Raw genomic sequence first — 14617 nt, forward strand, 5'->3', positions numbered from 1 at the left:
TTTATTCATCAGCTTTGTGGGCTGTCTTTTGAGAACTGTACTGTCAGGATTGATTTTGAAACAAAAGCACAGTGACGGTTGTTCTTTCTTTCCTTAAAAACAAAAACAAACAAACAAACCAACAACAACAAAAAACCATCAAACGGGGGAGTTCTGTCTAAATTTCTTTTTTTCTTCTTTTTTTTTTTTCCCCTTTTGCATTTGGAGAGCAGGCTTTTATCCTCCACGTTTTCTGCTTTATAGTAGGACAATGTAAAATCCTGCTGTTGGGCCTCATCCTAGCCTTAGCTGAACTCTACAGCTCATGGCACAGGAGATTTTCTCCATGTGAAAATTTTCCTTTTTGCACATAGTTAGAGAATCAGTCATTTCTTGGGCTTGGCTTCCATCCTTTGCTTTCTTCTCTTTTTGAATCAACTCCAAACATTTTTGCATTAACTCCAAATAGTCATAACCATGTATTATCCCTGCCTCATCTCTTAGAAAAAGCATCAGTTAGGGATCTTATCTCTGTTCTCTGATTCTACCTTTAAAACAAATATACCAGTCAAAACCTATTTCAAAACAGAGAAAACATCAGCTGAAAATTCTTGCACAATCACTTGATCCAATTTTCTTCAAGAAAAATACTCATCCTGAAACTTGTGATAGAACTGTAAAAATTATCAATAGTTTGAGAGAAAGCAAGTCTGCTTTGCATTTGAGTGATAACGTGCTTCTCATCTGCACTCAGCTAATGTACCTGATTCTGGCCTGGTCTTTATATAGCCCAAGCTTAGCAAGGAGGGTAAAAACTCAGTACTGGCTGTTAGAACTGGCTGAAGCTGCTCTGTCCTTGCAGTGCAGTGGTTTGGTACGTGCTACTACAGCCTGTCCACATTTGTGCCACTTTTAGCTGCTGACATCAGCGCGTGCCAGAAGGGAAATGGTAATTACAGGCAGACTATAGATAGCCATGAACAGCATCTTATCAGTGCTACAAGTATTTTCAAATGCTAAAAAAAAAAAAAACCCCACAAAAACCCACCTAAGCAAACAAAAACCCAGTAACTCAGCCTGAAGACCCTGAGGATCTCACCAAGCTTTTCCCCCTCTGCTGTTTTGAGTTGGATGGAAGGAAGGATCCGGCCAGGCCTGGTCTCAGGGTGCATCCCACATTCCGAGCTGCTCTGTCAAAGCCATCTGTGCTGAGAGGCTCAATGTACCCAGCACACACCTGCAGGGTGTGTAATGACAGAAAACAGGGACTGTGCAGGGACAGGAAATGCTGAACGCTGCTCAGCCAAACGTGGGGCTGCAGACCCACAAGCAGGGCATTCTGTCAGTCACCGCTTCCACATTCGTCTCTGACACCAGCACAGGCAACTGCTTAAAGTGCTCTGAATCTTTCTTCGAGGAAAGCCTGAGACATCAATATTCCTCGCAGCACATCTCAGGAGAAACATCTCCTTGGGCCCGTCATCTCTAACGGACAAAACAGACCACCTGAAGCCACCAGCCGGCTGCAGACAGCGCGCGGGGACTCACAACCGCGGCTCCTGGCGCCAGCGTTCCGCAGATGGCAATGGGAACCGCCGGGCTTCGGGCAGCACCCGGACCGCTAGCGGGACCCGCACGACCGCACCAACTGAGGGGGGCGGGACCGCGTTCGGCCACTCCGCGTGGCCGCCGGTTGATTGACATTCACACCTGCCAATAGGCGCCGAGCGGGCCGTAGGGACCGGCCCGTGGCGGAGGCCGCCCCGCGGCAGCCGGCGGGGTGAGAGGCGGCGGCGGCCGGAGAGTGGCCGGGTTGGGCCGCGGGGCTGCCATGCTGCTTCGCCTGGCGGCCGAGTTTGACCTGCAGAGGGACGTGGTGCCCTGGCTGGCGGCGCAGGGCTGGGCCGCGGCTCTAGGTAACGCTGCGCTGGCGGGCGCGGGGCAGCGCCGAGCAGAGCCCGCTCTTTCCTTCCCTCCCTTTCACCGCTTCTAGCCGCTGTCCTCTGGCGGGCGGAGAAACCGGGCCTGGCGGGAGTCCCCGTGAGCCGCTCCCGGCGCGGCCTCACCGCTCCTTCCGTCCGGGCCGGGCCGCCTTAATGCCACAGGGGGACGGGAAATGGCGGCGGGGCGGGCGGCCGACCCGAGCTGCGTGGGCTGAGCCCGCCTGTCCCGCTGCTGTGCGGGGCTGTGCCGCTCCGAGCTCCGTGGGCTGAGCCTGCCGCAGTGTCTGTGTGTGGGGGGGGGGGCTTTGCCCTCGGTCAGTGCGGCCCAGGGTGGCGCAGCCGGTGCCCTTGAGGCACTTCTCACGTCCGAAGGAACTTGTGCTCCTCGCACATCGTTTGGTTCTTCACGCGTAGCCCTTTCTTCCCTTTTGTTCCAAAAGGAATTTTAACGTCCCTCTTTCTTCTGCCACACAGCCCTTTCTTGGGAAAGAAAGAAAAACAAGCACAAAACCAGCAACACAAAAAAACGCTTAGCCGAAAATAAAGCAACCGAAATTCCCCTTCTGTGTGTGTGGTAAATAAGTGCTAATTAAAATCGGACGAGAGCAGGTGGTTGGGAGCAGTGAGTGTGCCGTGTTGGTGGCCCTGTGGTATCGCTGTTGTGCTCGTGGTAGTTCTCATCTGTCTGCAAGGAAGCCGGTAGAGTTCTGCTTTTCTGAAACTGCTGAAAGCCTTCGTCTGAACATCGATTTGAACAGCACGATAACCGCGGCTGTAGTAGGAACGCGGGCTGGTTGTGCACTGTGTCCAGGTGCCCTGGTTGCTTTTAGTTAACTAACCTACCTCCCTCTTTAAAGGTTTACTGTCCCACGGAAAGCCTGTGTGGCTCTAAGTCAGAGCGTATCAGCTCCTTTGGCTTCATAAACCAAGGTGCTTCCTATGGTGCCAGTGACAAAATCTGTTAACATTTATTTCACGTACACCAAGAAGTACACAGAGGAGCTGTGAGGCGTAGGGTTTCTCCCAAAGGGTTTTGAGGTAAAATTCTGAAAACTCGTGTAATCAGTTAATCTCTGTGTTCATTGTGGAGGTGGCAGGAAGGCGTTCACCTGTGCTTGGGAGAGTGACAGACTTTTTATTCAATAATTCTGATAATACAGAATCAGAATTTGGATTGGAAGGGATGTCTGACACAATACTAACGTTTCTGCATTGCATGTTAGCTTCTGTTTGTGTATACTCTTTGTTTCCTCTGAATGTGATGCTGATATATTAGGAATGTGTACATGGGAGGTTGGAATCTTTAAAGATTACTTTAAACATCAGAGAAATAATATATAATAATCAGAGAAATAATTTTGCAGAAAGCAAGTAATTTTTAGGCGTCCTGGTGCCTCTGGTCAGTGATTTCAGATATTTCAGTTCTCTGCATTTACTGTTTTATTTTCTGAAGACTTGAAAGCCCTGTGATAGCATGTGAGAATTCCTAATGGCGTGAGAGCTGGGAGTAGCTGCGATCAAGGGAGGGGAGTGGTAGGTGAAGAGAACCAGCCCAGCTCTCTTAATTCCACTCATTTTTGTATGATTTCCATATAATGGCTTTCAGGAAATCAAAACACGTTGTCTTGAGCACGTTGATAAGACTTGTTTGCTGGGCAGGCAGGTTGGATTGGATTTGTTTGCAGCCCTTCATCTGCTTGGTGAAGCTGTGAGATGAGGAAGAAGTTGTGATCCTGCATGCAAAGCTTTAGTGCAGGACTTTCCCGAGCCAGGGTTCATTGCCACTTCTCCTTTGGTTACATATTCCCACAGACAGCGTATGGCGACATGTAATTTGTATCAAACACCAAGCCAGTAGAAAGTGATGTATTGTTAAATATTGGCTGTGGATTTTCTCTGTCCTCCCACATCAAAATTTTTCACCTCTGATAATGTTTCTGAACAGTTTTTTCTTACCACCACAATCTACACTAGCAATGTTCATAGTATTAGGCTTGTGAAACTAAGTTTCACAGTGCTTTCTCCAGTTAAGGCTTTGTGGTAACTGCAAAGTAATGCTTGCCTGGAGTTGCAGAGAATTCTTCTTGTTCATATTTACACGCTACCTTTATCTTAAAATCAAGGCCAGTCATGCAGCTCTCAAGCTTACTAAGAGCAAAATTTCTTCTTTAAATTTAAAGTTTAAAGTTCCATCCAAGATAAACACACTTTTGGTGATTACTGTGATTAGAATACAAAGAATTGAGAAGAGATGCACTTTTGTTATCTGTGCTATGGTATTTTACTTTTCTTTTGCCCCCAGTGTTTTCCTTTCTCTTGTCCTGCATTGCTTAATTCTTTTCTACCTGTAAATATATTGCATGTATATACAGTTTGGTGTTGTGGCTCTTGTTTTTGTTGTAGAGCTGATCTCTGAAGGCATCATTTATTTCTAAGCATTCCTTAAGGAGCTGGGGCAGCTGACACTTTTCCTCATGCTCCATCTATCTCTGTGTAGTGTTCTGAGGACCTTTGGTTTTGAAGTTTGAGAGTTAAATCACAGCATAAGAAATATTTGATCTGTTTTTTTTTCAAAAGGTAGTCATTTCTGGCATGTACAAATACATATATGTAAAACGTACCTGGTATCTTTGTTTAAAATGTGGCTGTGTATGAGGAACTAAAGTGAAAATCTTGTGCTTTTTGTTATCATTTCAGATACTTCAGAGAATTCATCAGCACTTTATATCGTAAATGTTGAAAGAAATGGAAAAATTATTTATACCTGGAAGGTAAGTCTGTCTTGGAGCTTTGTGAAAGTATTCCTGAGAATATTACTGTGTGTTTGCCTGTACTTCCTGGAGTCCTTGCATGAATTTATTTATTTTTCTTGCAAGAAGAACTAGAACATAGAAACTTAGGTTGCAGCTTGGACATTTGGGCAATGGGAAAATATCCATCTCCACTTCAGACAAACATTAAGAGGAATGAAGTGGAGAGTAAAGCAGTTGATTTCTGGGGGCCAGAATCTCTCCTTGAATGAAAAACTATTTCCATAACAGATAAAATCTTCATAAGCAGCATGTTCTTTCACCCTGAGGTTTTTTTAGGGAAATCTGACTGCTAGATTCATATGCACTGCTTCAATTAATTATTCAGTCCTACCAATGTGTATGTTAAGATGCCATATTTGTAACTCTAACTCTGCTACTACCTTTTTGTTGCTTTAAGTTGCATCTGTAGCACTTCATTGTGTGTAGTCTCAAGTCACCTTAGCTTATTCAATGTGCTGAAGTACTAGAGCTATCCTTTTCGTATCAGGTTGAAATTCATGTAGTTCCAAGAAATTTCTGAATGATTTGGGAAGGTTTCCCCTTGAGGAGACAAGCTGTCGTTCTTTGCTGTGCAGCTCAGAGCAATCTGAAAATTCGGGTGGATTCTGGAGGGTCTTGGCTCTTGGAAAGCACAAAATGGAGATAGTAGGCTCCAGCAGAATAGAGCTGCTTTTCATTCCCCTCTCTCTCAACTCTCCAGCTTACCTAGGGTTAAGGGAAGAGGTGAGGCCTTCATCAAGGTATAACAGACTTTAACTGTGGGTGGCTGTTTCCTTTAGTTCATGCCTAGGGAGGAGAATCTGTAAGACAGCAGTAATCATAAAAACAATACTGAAGAAAGCGTCAAGTTTTGCATTGCTTGAAGTTCTATCAAGATTTAATGAAACGGATCCATCTAGCTCTCTACAGGAGACCTGCATATGTGTGATGTTGCTGCTTTCCAGTGCCAGTGGAATCTCACACTAAGCTTTGAGTGACTCCTTCCTTTCTTGGGCTTTTGATAGAAGAGTCCAACTGCCTTGAGTGTTGTTTGGGCTTTTGCAGCTGGTGAAAGGGGTGAGATGTAGCTGGACACCCCATCTCAGCGTGGGTATCTGCTTGCATGCAAGGTGTCTGAGCTGCCATTGTAGTTGGTGCAGATGTGACAGAAGCTGGAATTCAGAGAAATGGCCACCTGTAGCATCCCATCTCCCACAGCCTTTGGGAGAAGCTGTACAAAGTGGAGGAGGCAGACAAATATTCACTAGGCTCTGTTGACTGAAGTGCCAGAGATGGTGTGGAGGATTCAAATGTGTAAATGTCAACGGTTTATGGGCTGGTCCGGCCCAGTTCCGTGACCAGCAGGGTGGAGGGATCTGCGGATCCGTGCCTCTGGGAAAGGGGAAGCAGGGGACCCCAAAATACTTGAAAACAACAGCACTGATCTGAGGTGGAACAAATGATTTTACTAAATATAGTATTAGTAAAATACAATGAGAGAGAGAGAGAGAGAGAGAGAGTCTGTTTGAATTGTATAGACCTCACCACAATGCTGGGGTGAGAAGTGCAGTCCAGTTGAGCGACTGAAGTACAGACGGCGAAGTGCAGATGGCGAAGCGCAGGCGGCGAAGCGCAGATAGCGAAGCGCAGATAGCGAAGAGCAGGCGAAGAAGAAAGAATCAGGTGACCTTGCTTGGAGTTATATCCCCTTGCTGACCGCAAAGTCTCCTGGGGAAAAGTAGTTCTTCTCCGACGGACGAACGTTCGGCAGATATCAAACCCCACCCCCAGTGCATTACATGATGTTATGGTGTGGAATACTGATGACCAAAAATCATAAAACCATGACAGTAAACTTAGCTCCCTGAATCTGGAAGTGAAGTTCACCCAAGGAGTTACAGATATGTTTGCTGTGGCTTCCTGATCTGAGGAATAAAGGGATCTCTGCAGCTGGTGTGATGTGTGTGGTTGGATGAGAAAGTCCCAGAACTGAAGGTAGCAAAGTGCGGGGCTGTGCTGCAGTTGTTACCGCTCACATATCAGCCCTAAGGAGATGCCACTGTTGCTTCTTTTCCTGTTCTTTTACTGCTACAAAGTAGTCAGATCTTTCTCTTCTTGGGTGAATCAGCTGGCACAAGAACCAGCACCTTGGCTCTTCCTCTACTGAGAGGGAGCTGGGAGTGGAACAGACAGGGACCTGAGTTATTAATGCTGAGCCTTCTGTGCTCTGTTAAATGAGCTGCAGAAATACCTTGGGATGGTGATACTTTAAAGCAGTACTGAAATACTGGGGCTGATTTTTTTGTCTCAAGGTTAGAATGGTATTTCTAAAGAGTCTCTTCATGAGAAAAAAAACAAGACAGGTGTTGGTGGGGCTGTGTGTCCACATTTGTCTTTTTACTCTTTACTACTAACAAGGATTCAATGCAATTGTTTTCTTTACTGATACAGTCCATTGATGATGTATGCATACACTTCTGTGCTTCTGGAGTTTACCTTTCAGGAGGAGTATCTGTTCATATTTATAAAGAAAGGAGAAGAGTGTATGTGTCTTTGTGAACAAGGAGTAGTGTCAGGCCCCAGTTTGACACTTCTTTTAGATTGTTGCAGGCTTGTTCTAAGTGATGACTATTGATTGCACTTGGCTGTTTTGTTCTATTAATGAGTGTCATCAAACTAGAATGCTTACTTGGAGAAAACAGACTGCCTTTACTATCCGTCTGTTTCCTTAAACTTATTTTGGAGAAATCATGATTACTGTAACTACAACTACAACCAACTACAGATCTTACTCAGTTCCTGAATGAAGTTCAACCTCTCTCTTTTTCTCTCTCTTCCCCCTTTCTCTATAAACTATTTATAACTCATGAGCTATGACTGTTGCAAGAACAGCTATGTGTGATTCTTTCCTCAGCAAACTTTATCAGTGACACTGTTGGTGAGGACAGTGCACAAGCAAGGATGTAAACTAAGCAAAGCTGGCTTGTCCCCTAATAAATGCAAATGGAAAACAGCCTTTACCAAATAGAAGAAAACCAAGTGCATTCCCCTAAAGCCAGGAATAGGTGGAGAATGAGCTTTATGTCAAGCATGTTTATACAGTGTCTGTCTTTTCTTACACTGAGAGTTGGCTTAAAGGAAGATATTTTTAACAGGTATGCTTCTGTTTTGCAAAACTGTAGGAAGAATCTTTGCAGAGAAGTTGATGGCAAGTGTATTAGCTTATGTACAGAAATGGGCACTGGCAGTGCTGCTACCAATCTTGTAAACTGTATTTTTCAGTAGCTAAGTACTGTGGGCAAGAGTTTCAGACACTTTTGGAAAGAATGGCTGTTTGTGAAGTCATTTGCTTGATATTAAGTTAGTAGGCCTGAGGCTTGCATCTTAACATAAAGACATTTTGTTTTCCTTGTTTAAATTAGAAGAATTTTGTCATTGCCACAGCAATAATGAGATACTTGCAAATAGACCTTTGAGAAAGAGAATACTCACACTTTTGTTTTAACATCACAAAGCAAGATGCTTTGTAAATAACCATAGATTTCTACACTCTCCCCCCACCCCTCAAGCAGCAGTTAAAAACAAAGATGTTTACTGTTTGAGTACAAGGCTATGTAGATGGATGTAATTTCAATTTAGCACATGTACCTACAGTATGCAAGTGAATTTCAGCTTCATTTGAAATGAAATGTGTACTGTAGGGCAGAATTGAATTTTTTTAATTAAAATGTACTTTGAAAATTGAAATTATGGTAAAATGCACCAGGAAGAAAGTTGTCTTCTGTAAAGCCTTAGGAGTATCCAAAACAAAAGAAAATCATTGTATGGTTTTTATCAATAAGCAGCAGGCTAACGGTGTAATTTGCACTCATGAAATATGTTTGACTTTCAAATAATTGTTTCTTAAGGTAAAGCTGAAATCCTTTTTCCAACCTGCAGCAAGGTCACTGGAAGCTGTTGTGTGATGATGTTTCTGTGCTCCGTTTTGGAGCAGTGAGGTTTGGATTCCCAGCCTGCAGGCTTCCTGGGCCAGCATAGTTTCAAGTGAATGGTTGGCTGTGTGATTGGTGCTGCTCTCAGGGCTTTGGGTTCTGTGATCTCACGTGCACCTTTTAAAGACCAAGCATGTTGACACAACATGGGGCACACCTCACCAGATGTAGTCATCTTTAAGTTCCCTTCTAACGCTGTGCATTCTGTGATCCCCTTTTGTTCTTAGAGTTATCTTTTCCTTCCCGTACTGCCTATAACTAAAAACAGCTGAGAACCAAAGTGAGAGAGGGGCACATGGCATATGGCACAGCTTGTTGACTGTGTTTCAGCTTTGCCCTGTGTGTTAATTCTCAATCAGGAAAAAAAAAAAATGTTCTTGCCTCCTCTTCTTGGAATGAGATAATTAAGTACCAAGGGAAGTGTAAGTGGGTGTGTGTCAGTGAAAGAGGAGAAAAAAGAGGAGAGAGGAGTAGGAAAAAAAAAATTACCAAAGGTTGTGTTTAAATGTGTATATGCATTGTCAGTGTTGATTTGTTTTCATCCATAGGGAAATCAGAAAAGTACCCAGATTGGATTGTATGACCTTCAAACTAAAGAGAATGAGGTGAGTCCAATACTTCTGCTTGGTAAGGACAATGCTGTAGAATTTTAGGTTTTGATGCCTTACAACACAGTATGTTATGTCCATAAGGAATTATGGGTGTGTTTGAAACAGAGGAGAGAACGGGAAGGTTGTTAAGAGTAAAGAACCTCTGGATGACTTGGGAGCAGCACTGTGTCGTGCCTTGAGTCTTTGTTTCTGTACAACTAATTGAAGACCTCTTTTCTCTCTGAGCACATCCTTAAAAATAAATGTTCTTCTGTTTTGTTATGAGGACCTCTTCAGTCTGGTGCTTCTGCTTATGGTTCTAAAATGGAAGGTCCCACAGTTCTGTGGCTGGAACCATGATGAAGGTCCTTTGCAAATGGGTGAAATTTCATATTGCTGTAAAAGTTTGCTGTGCAGCTCCAGTGGCAACATGGAGCTCAGAAAAGCTAATAAGAAACAAACAAATGAGAAGAAGTAGTAGTACAATTGAGGCTTAAAGTATGGTTTTTCTGGCCTTGGAATTATTTGGTTCTGAAATTAAAAAAAAAAACAACAAGAACTGGTCAACAGTGTTTTCCTAGGGAGGAGTAATTAAAATATTTTCTTGATATAATTAAAATATAATATATCATAAATGTACTTCTCTGTAGCATCTCTATACGTTTGAGAAAGATCTACGCATAATCAGTTGTTCAATCAACAGTGAAAGGACGTTACTGGGTAAATATGTTTCATCAATTTTTTTGTCATGGCAAAGATAATTTAGTTTAGTAGTATGTTGTATTTGTGTCTTGAATTACTTCAGTCTGTTTTGAGCCATATGTTGCTCACAGCAGTCTGTGCATTTGAATGGATGCATCACCAAAGAATGTAATTGATGTACAATCAGTACAGCTGTTGTTTTTGTTGTTTTATTGAAAGAAAAATTTGGTTTGCTTATTTCTGTCACTTGCATTTATATATGCCTCCTACATGTAGTGCAGCTCCTGCTGGTCCTTAAAGTACAGATTTTTTTTTGGTAGAAGTTTTGGGATATTTATTCTCCAAGAATGCTCAGTGAGATTAATAGCAAACATGCTGTGTTTTTTCTCTTGCTTAGCAGTCAGCTTCCGTCAGTATACAGAGGAAGAAAGAGTGACCCAGCTGTTACAGTCAGGTACTGCAAGTGCAAGTTTTAAACTGTTAGAAGTAATTTTTTTCCTTTTTTTTCTCCCTTAGCGATACAACTTTGTACTGTAAGAAAAGGCAGTTACCTAAAACATGTCCTTTTTGCAGTGTCCAGGTATTTAACCTTGCTGATTGAAATTCATCCCGTTAATAATGTGAGAGTCCTAAAGGCTGTGGATAGCTGCGTTCGAGTGCAGGTAAATCATTCAAACAATCTAAATACAAACTTTAATAATTTGCTGTGCAAAAGTGATTGAGTGCAGAAATGTCTCATGTTTCTTGGAATGTTACAGAGATTATGTGCCAATGTTTTCATAAATTTGAAAAGATGAGAAACATCATAAAATGTTATATTTCAAACATTTCTCTTAACATGAAGCCTACTTTTTTTTTTTAATCTCTGCAATTCACCTACTCCTACAATAATAGTGATGATAATTTATAGTCTGTAATAGTAGATGTTCTTATTAATTGAATATCATGCATGTGCTTGGCTTTATTTAAACATATGTAACTATTTGGCTAAATAGATACTGTAGATGAGTGTTGTAAACAACTTTGGTTATTTACTTACTTCTGTAAAACTTCCTGTATAGTTTCTTTATCCAGTGGAAGGCAGAAATACTTCTACAAAAAGTCATCTTTTGCTCGTTTCAGAAGATAAATGTGAGTTGATATTTTGAGAATACGTTGTCATTGTTTTACTTCAGTCTGATCGTCATGGATTATTTTGTCATAACCTTTTACTGTGGGGAAAAAAAAACAATGAGAAGAAAACCATTCTCGGTGTCCTGAATGTCTTTCAAAAACGGTGTGCTTCACTGAGGCTTTTTTCCGGTGTTAGCAGAATGGCCGACTTTGCATTTTTTTTCCCCTTTGTTCATGCATTCATTGATCATCTTAACTTTTAGAAAAGCTGAATTAGACTTTTGTAGCTGTTTGTATAAATTCAGAGCAGCCCACTTCATTATGACAGATGGTTTATGATTTAACAGCATAACGGAAGGGATAAGAAAGGGACAAAAGCACCTTGGATCCAGCTAACTGTGTGTTTTCAGCCTAATATAGTGGGATCTTCACTCTGGTGCGAGTGAGTGGATAGAGGGGCACACTTGCAAAAGGCAGTTCATCCCTCTTACCTTCCCCTCATGTCAAAGAATGAGAGGCTTTTCCCATCTTTTCGGAGAAACCCATCTTTGCTGCTAACCTAGATGTCATCTATAGGTTCCTAGAGATTAGATTAATTAACTATATAAAAGCATTTGAAAATGAATGGCTTTAACTTTAAATGTTTTGTGTTGTTTTAAAGACATTGAACAGTTTGATATCCACGTCGTTGCAGAAGAGGAACACAGAGTGGTAAGTCTTGAAAAATCTTGGGGTTTGAGGGTTGTTATTTTGCTTTAATTGACAGTTCAAGGGTCTGTTCTGTAATTCTAGCTGATTATTTTTGTAATTTGACAATGTATTCCTCTAACCACAAAGCTGATTTAAAAAAAAACTGTTTAACAAGTAATTTGTGAGGAAAGTTAGGGTTTTTTGTTGCTGTTGATCTAAACTTGTCTGGATGTTACAATTTGGAAGAAGAAATTGTATATATTTCTTTTTAAATCTTTAAATATATTTGTAAAATCACTTTCCTAATTTTTCCTTCTGAGTGCCCACGTATCCCAGGAAATAATTTATTTAAAACAAACCCTTAGAACACAGTGCTCTCAGTACTGTGAGTGTTTCAACCTTTTTTTTTTCCCCTGTAATCTTTTTTTTTTCACATTTTAAACATTAGTTAGTTTTCAGCAAACTGATTGTGGATATTCTGCTTAAATTATTAATCAGCATACTTCTAGTATAGTGACAGATTGCATCATAAAATCCAGTGTTTCATTTTATGGAGAAAAACTAGTCTTTGGATGGCAAAATATTGAAGTCCTGATTTTTCATCATTTTGAAGTCTTTCATGGCATTCTAAAAGTGTATCATTGCTTTTAGAGGCGATGGATTTTGCGTGGTGGTTGACAGTGGAATAACAAGTCTGTGCTGTGATGACATGAAATCTCTCTCCATCTTTCAAGAGAGCATTCATACAGTCCTAAAAATTGTCCAGAATTCTGGCTTGTACTCTGCTACCAGTACTCCTCTCTGTCACGAGTGAGATTTTAGTTTGAAATCCTTTTCAGAGCTAAGCCATCTTCCCTAAATAGTTACTGTAGCTGGTTCTAAACTGGCTGTGGTATTTCACTCTTCACCCCTTCTCTTGCCTTTGATGAAGGCTGACATCTGTTTTTCTTCATATACTTTGCGCAGCAAAAGTGGTGAATTTCTTGTAGTCAAGGATATCTCAGAATATTTGACAGTTGGAATACCCTGAAAACTGATCTTGAACTTGAGCATCTTGCACACAGCAAAGGTGGTTCTGCTGCTACTAACAAGGGACATGCTCCCTTCAAGTACCATAGTATTTGAGCCCTTCTGTTGTTGCACAAACGCTGTGTGTAATCATCAGTATAGAACCGTGCTTGATGACCTCTAATGTTCTTTCTTTCCTTTTAGGTGATTCAGAACTCAGGTCAGCTTCCAAGAGCCAGAGTTGCAGATGATCTCATTTGGGCTCAGTGGGATATGACAGAACAAAGACTCTTCTACATTGTTCCAAAGGTGAACTAAATGTCATTCAGTTTTTTTTCCTGTCTCATGGCAATATAGTTTTGAGTGTATGGGGTAATAATAGAGCTAGTTGGGTTTTCATTATAGCAGTCTTTATTGTCAGTGTCTCGAAGAACCCAGATCAAAAGCAACACTTGCCTTGACTGCCATTTGTGTGCATGCATGAAGTCGGATAGGCTCAGTGGTTCCTATAAAGATTGGTGAATTTGGTAGTTTTCTTTGCTTTAAAGAAGTCTTTTGTTCAAAAAGATCTAAATCTACTGAAAAGCAGTGAGTATATTCCCTCTTTTCTACAGAGTTCGTATTCAGAAAGAATGTTGTACACGGACTTGTTGAGTCCAAATGAGGACAAGTTCATGGCTAGAAATACCCAAGTTCTTCACTTTTTTTTTCTTTTCAATTTGACTGAAGGACTGTTTGCACTTGATGTATTCTGCGTACATGAAAATCTGCTTTTCTCACCTCTTAGCCACCAAACATGTGTTAGGAAATAACAGGAAGCAAACTGTGATTATGAAACATATTCCTGGTTTTGTTTCTGAGATACCCTTTTTGAACTGGCTAAAGCCAGATATGGTTCCTTTTTCCTCATAGGTAGCTGCGGAAAAATATTTTTAACCTAGTGGAGAAGGAGAGAGAGCTTGTGTGAGGTATGCTTCAAGTGAAGGCCCACGCAATTAGAGGTGATTGGTAGATAATGATCTAGGACAGGAAGGAAGTTTGTCAGAGTGCTATTGTGGGGGGGTATATGTGGTTTTTAATGTCTTCTTTTGTCCCCTAATTTCTACATATTTGTTAGCAAAGAAGTGTGTGTGTGGAACAGTGCGTTGTCTGGTCACTTTTCAGTCTGAGAAATACACTTAATTTGTTATTAGCTACAAAATGTATCCTCTTAATTGTAGGAATCAAGGAGTACTTTAAAATGTGTCCAGTTCTACCCTGATGAAAATTTTAACTCAACAGTAAGTCACTAGTATTTTTTTATATGATAGTTCTGGGTTAATTTTGTCTTCCGAACACTAGTAATGAGATCAATCTCAGTGTTTGTATAATCTCCAATAGTAGATGTTTTGCAGAGGGAGACTGGTTTTGGATTTGCCTTTTGGGAGGGAGGATGTTTGTCCTTGTTTTATGTTATTTACAAAAATACATTCAGATTCAGGTTATGCCATAGTAAGGTAATTTCTGTGCCACTAGACAGCTATTGACCTACAAGTAAGTGACATTCATTACATCATGCTGACACGGTATTCAAGTGTTGAAAAGTGGGGTTATCAAACTCACTAGACAAAAACTGGAGTACTGTGACAGTTTTAGCTATCCAAAGAGCAGAACATAAAAATTACTGAACATAAAATTGTTAATATACTTCCATCCCAGCAGCTGAATTACTTGCAGTTAATATATATATTTTTAAATGATCTCTTTTCAGATTGATTTTTTTGTGATGGTGATTAGAGGATACATAAACTTCTTTGTTAAAATGTTCA

The 14617-nt window shown here is 41.2% G+C and overlaps 1 protein-coding gene across 3 annotated transcripts in view; it reads left to right on the top strand.

Annotated features, from left to right (window-relative positions):
- Positions 1-1717: 1717 nt before the first annotated feature.
- LOC125695372 (gamma-secretase activating protein) overlaps positions 1718-14617 on the top strand; it is a 45793-nt gene continuing 32893 nt past the window's right edge. For 2 of the 3 annotated variants that reach the window (XM_048949703.1, XM_048949722.1), the window contains exons 1-10: positions 1718-1895; positions 4620-4693; positions 9255-9311; positions 9947-10016; positions 10396-10452; positions 10572-10660; positions 11060-11129; positions 11773-11822; positions 13014-13118; positions 14030-14089. In XM_048949703.1, coding sequence (XP_048805660.1) covers positions 1811-1895; positions 4620-4693; positions 9255-9311; positions 9947-10016; positions 10396-10452; positions 10572-10660; positions 11060-11129; positions 11773-11822; positions 13014-13118; positions 14030-14089 — 717 coding nt within the window. In that variant the 5' untranslated portion in view covers positions 1718-1810. The remainder of the gene's footprint in view (positions 1896-4619; positions 4694-9254; positions 9312-9946; positions 10017-10395; positions 10453-10571; positions 10661-11059; positions 11130-11772; positions 11823-13013; positions 13119-14029; positions 14090-14617) is intronic. The other variant, XM_048949712.1, reaches the window with a different exon arrangement.

The sequence above is a fragment of the Lagopus muta genome, chromosome 1 (genome assembly GCF_023343835.1).
Source record: "Lagopus muta isolate bLagMut1 chromosome 1, bLagMut1 primary, whole genome shotgun sequence".
Classification (NCBI taxonomy): Eukaryota; Metazoa; Chordata; class Aves; order Galliformes; family Phasianidae; genus Lagopus; species Lagopus muta.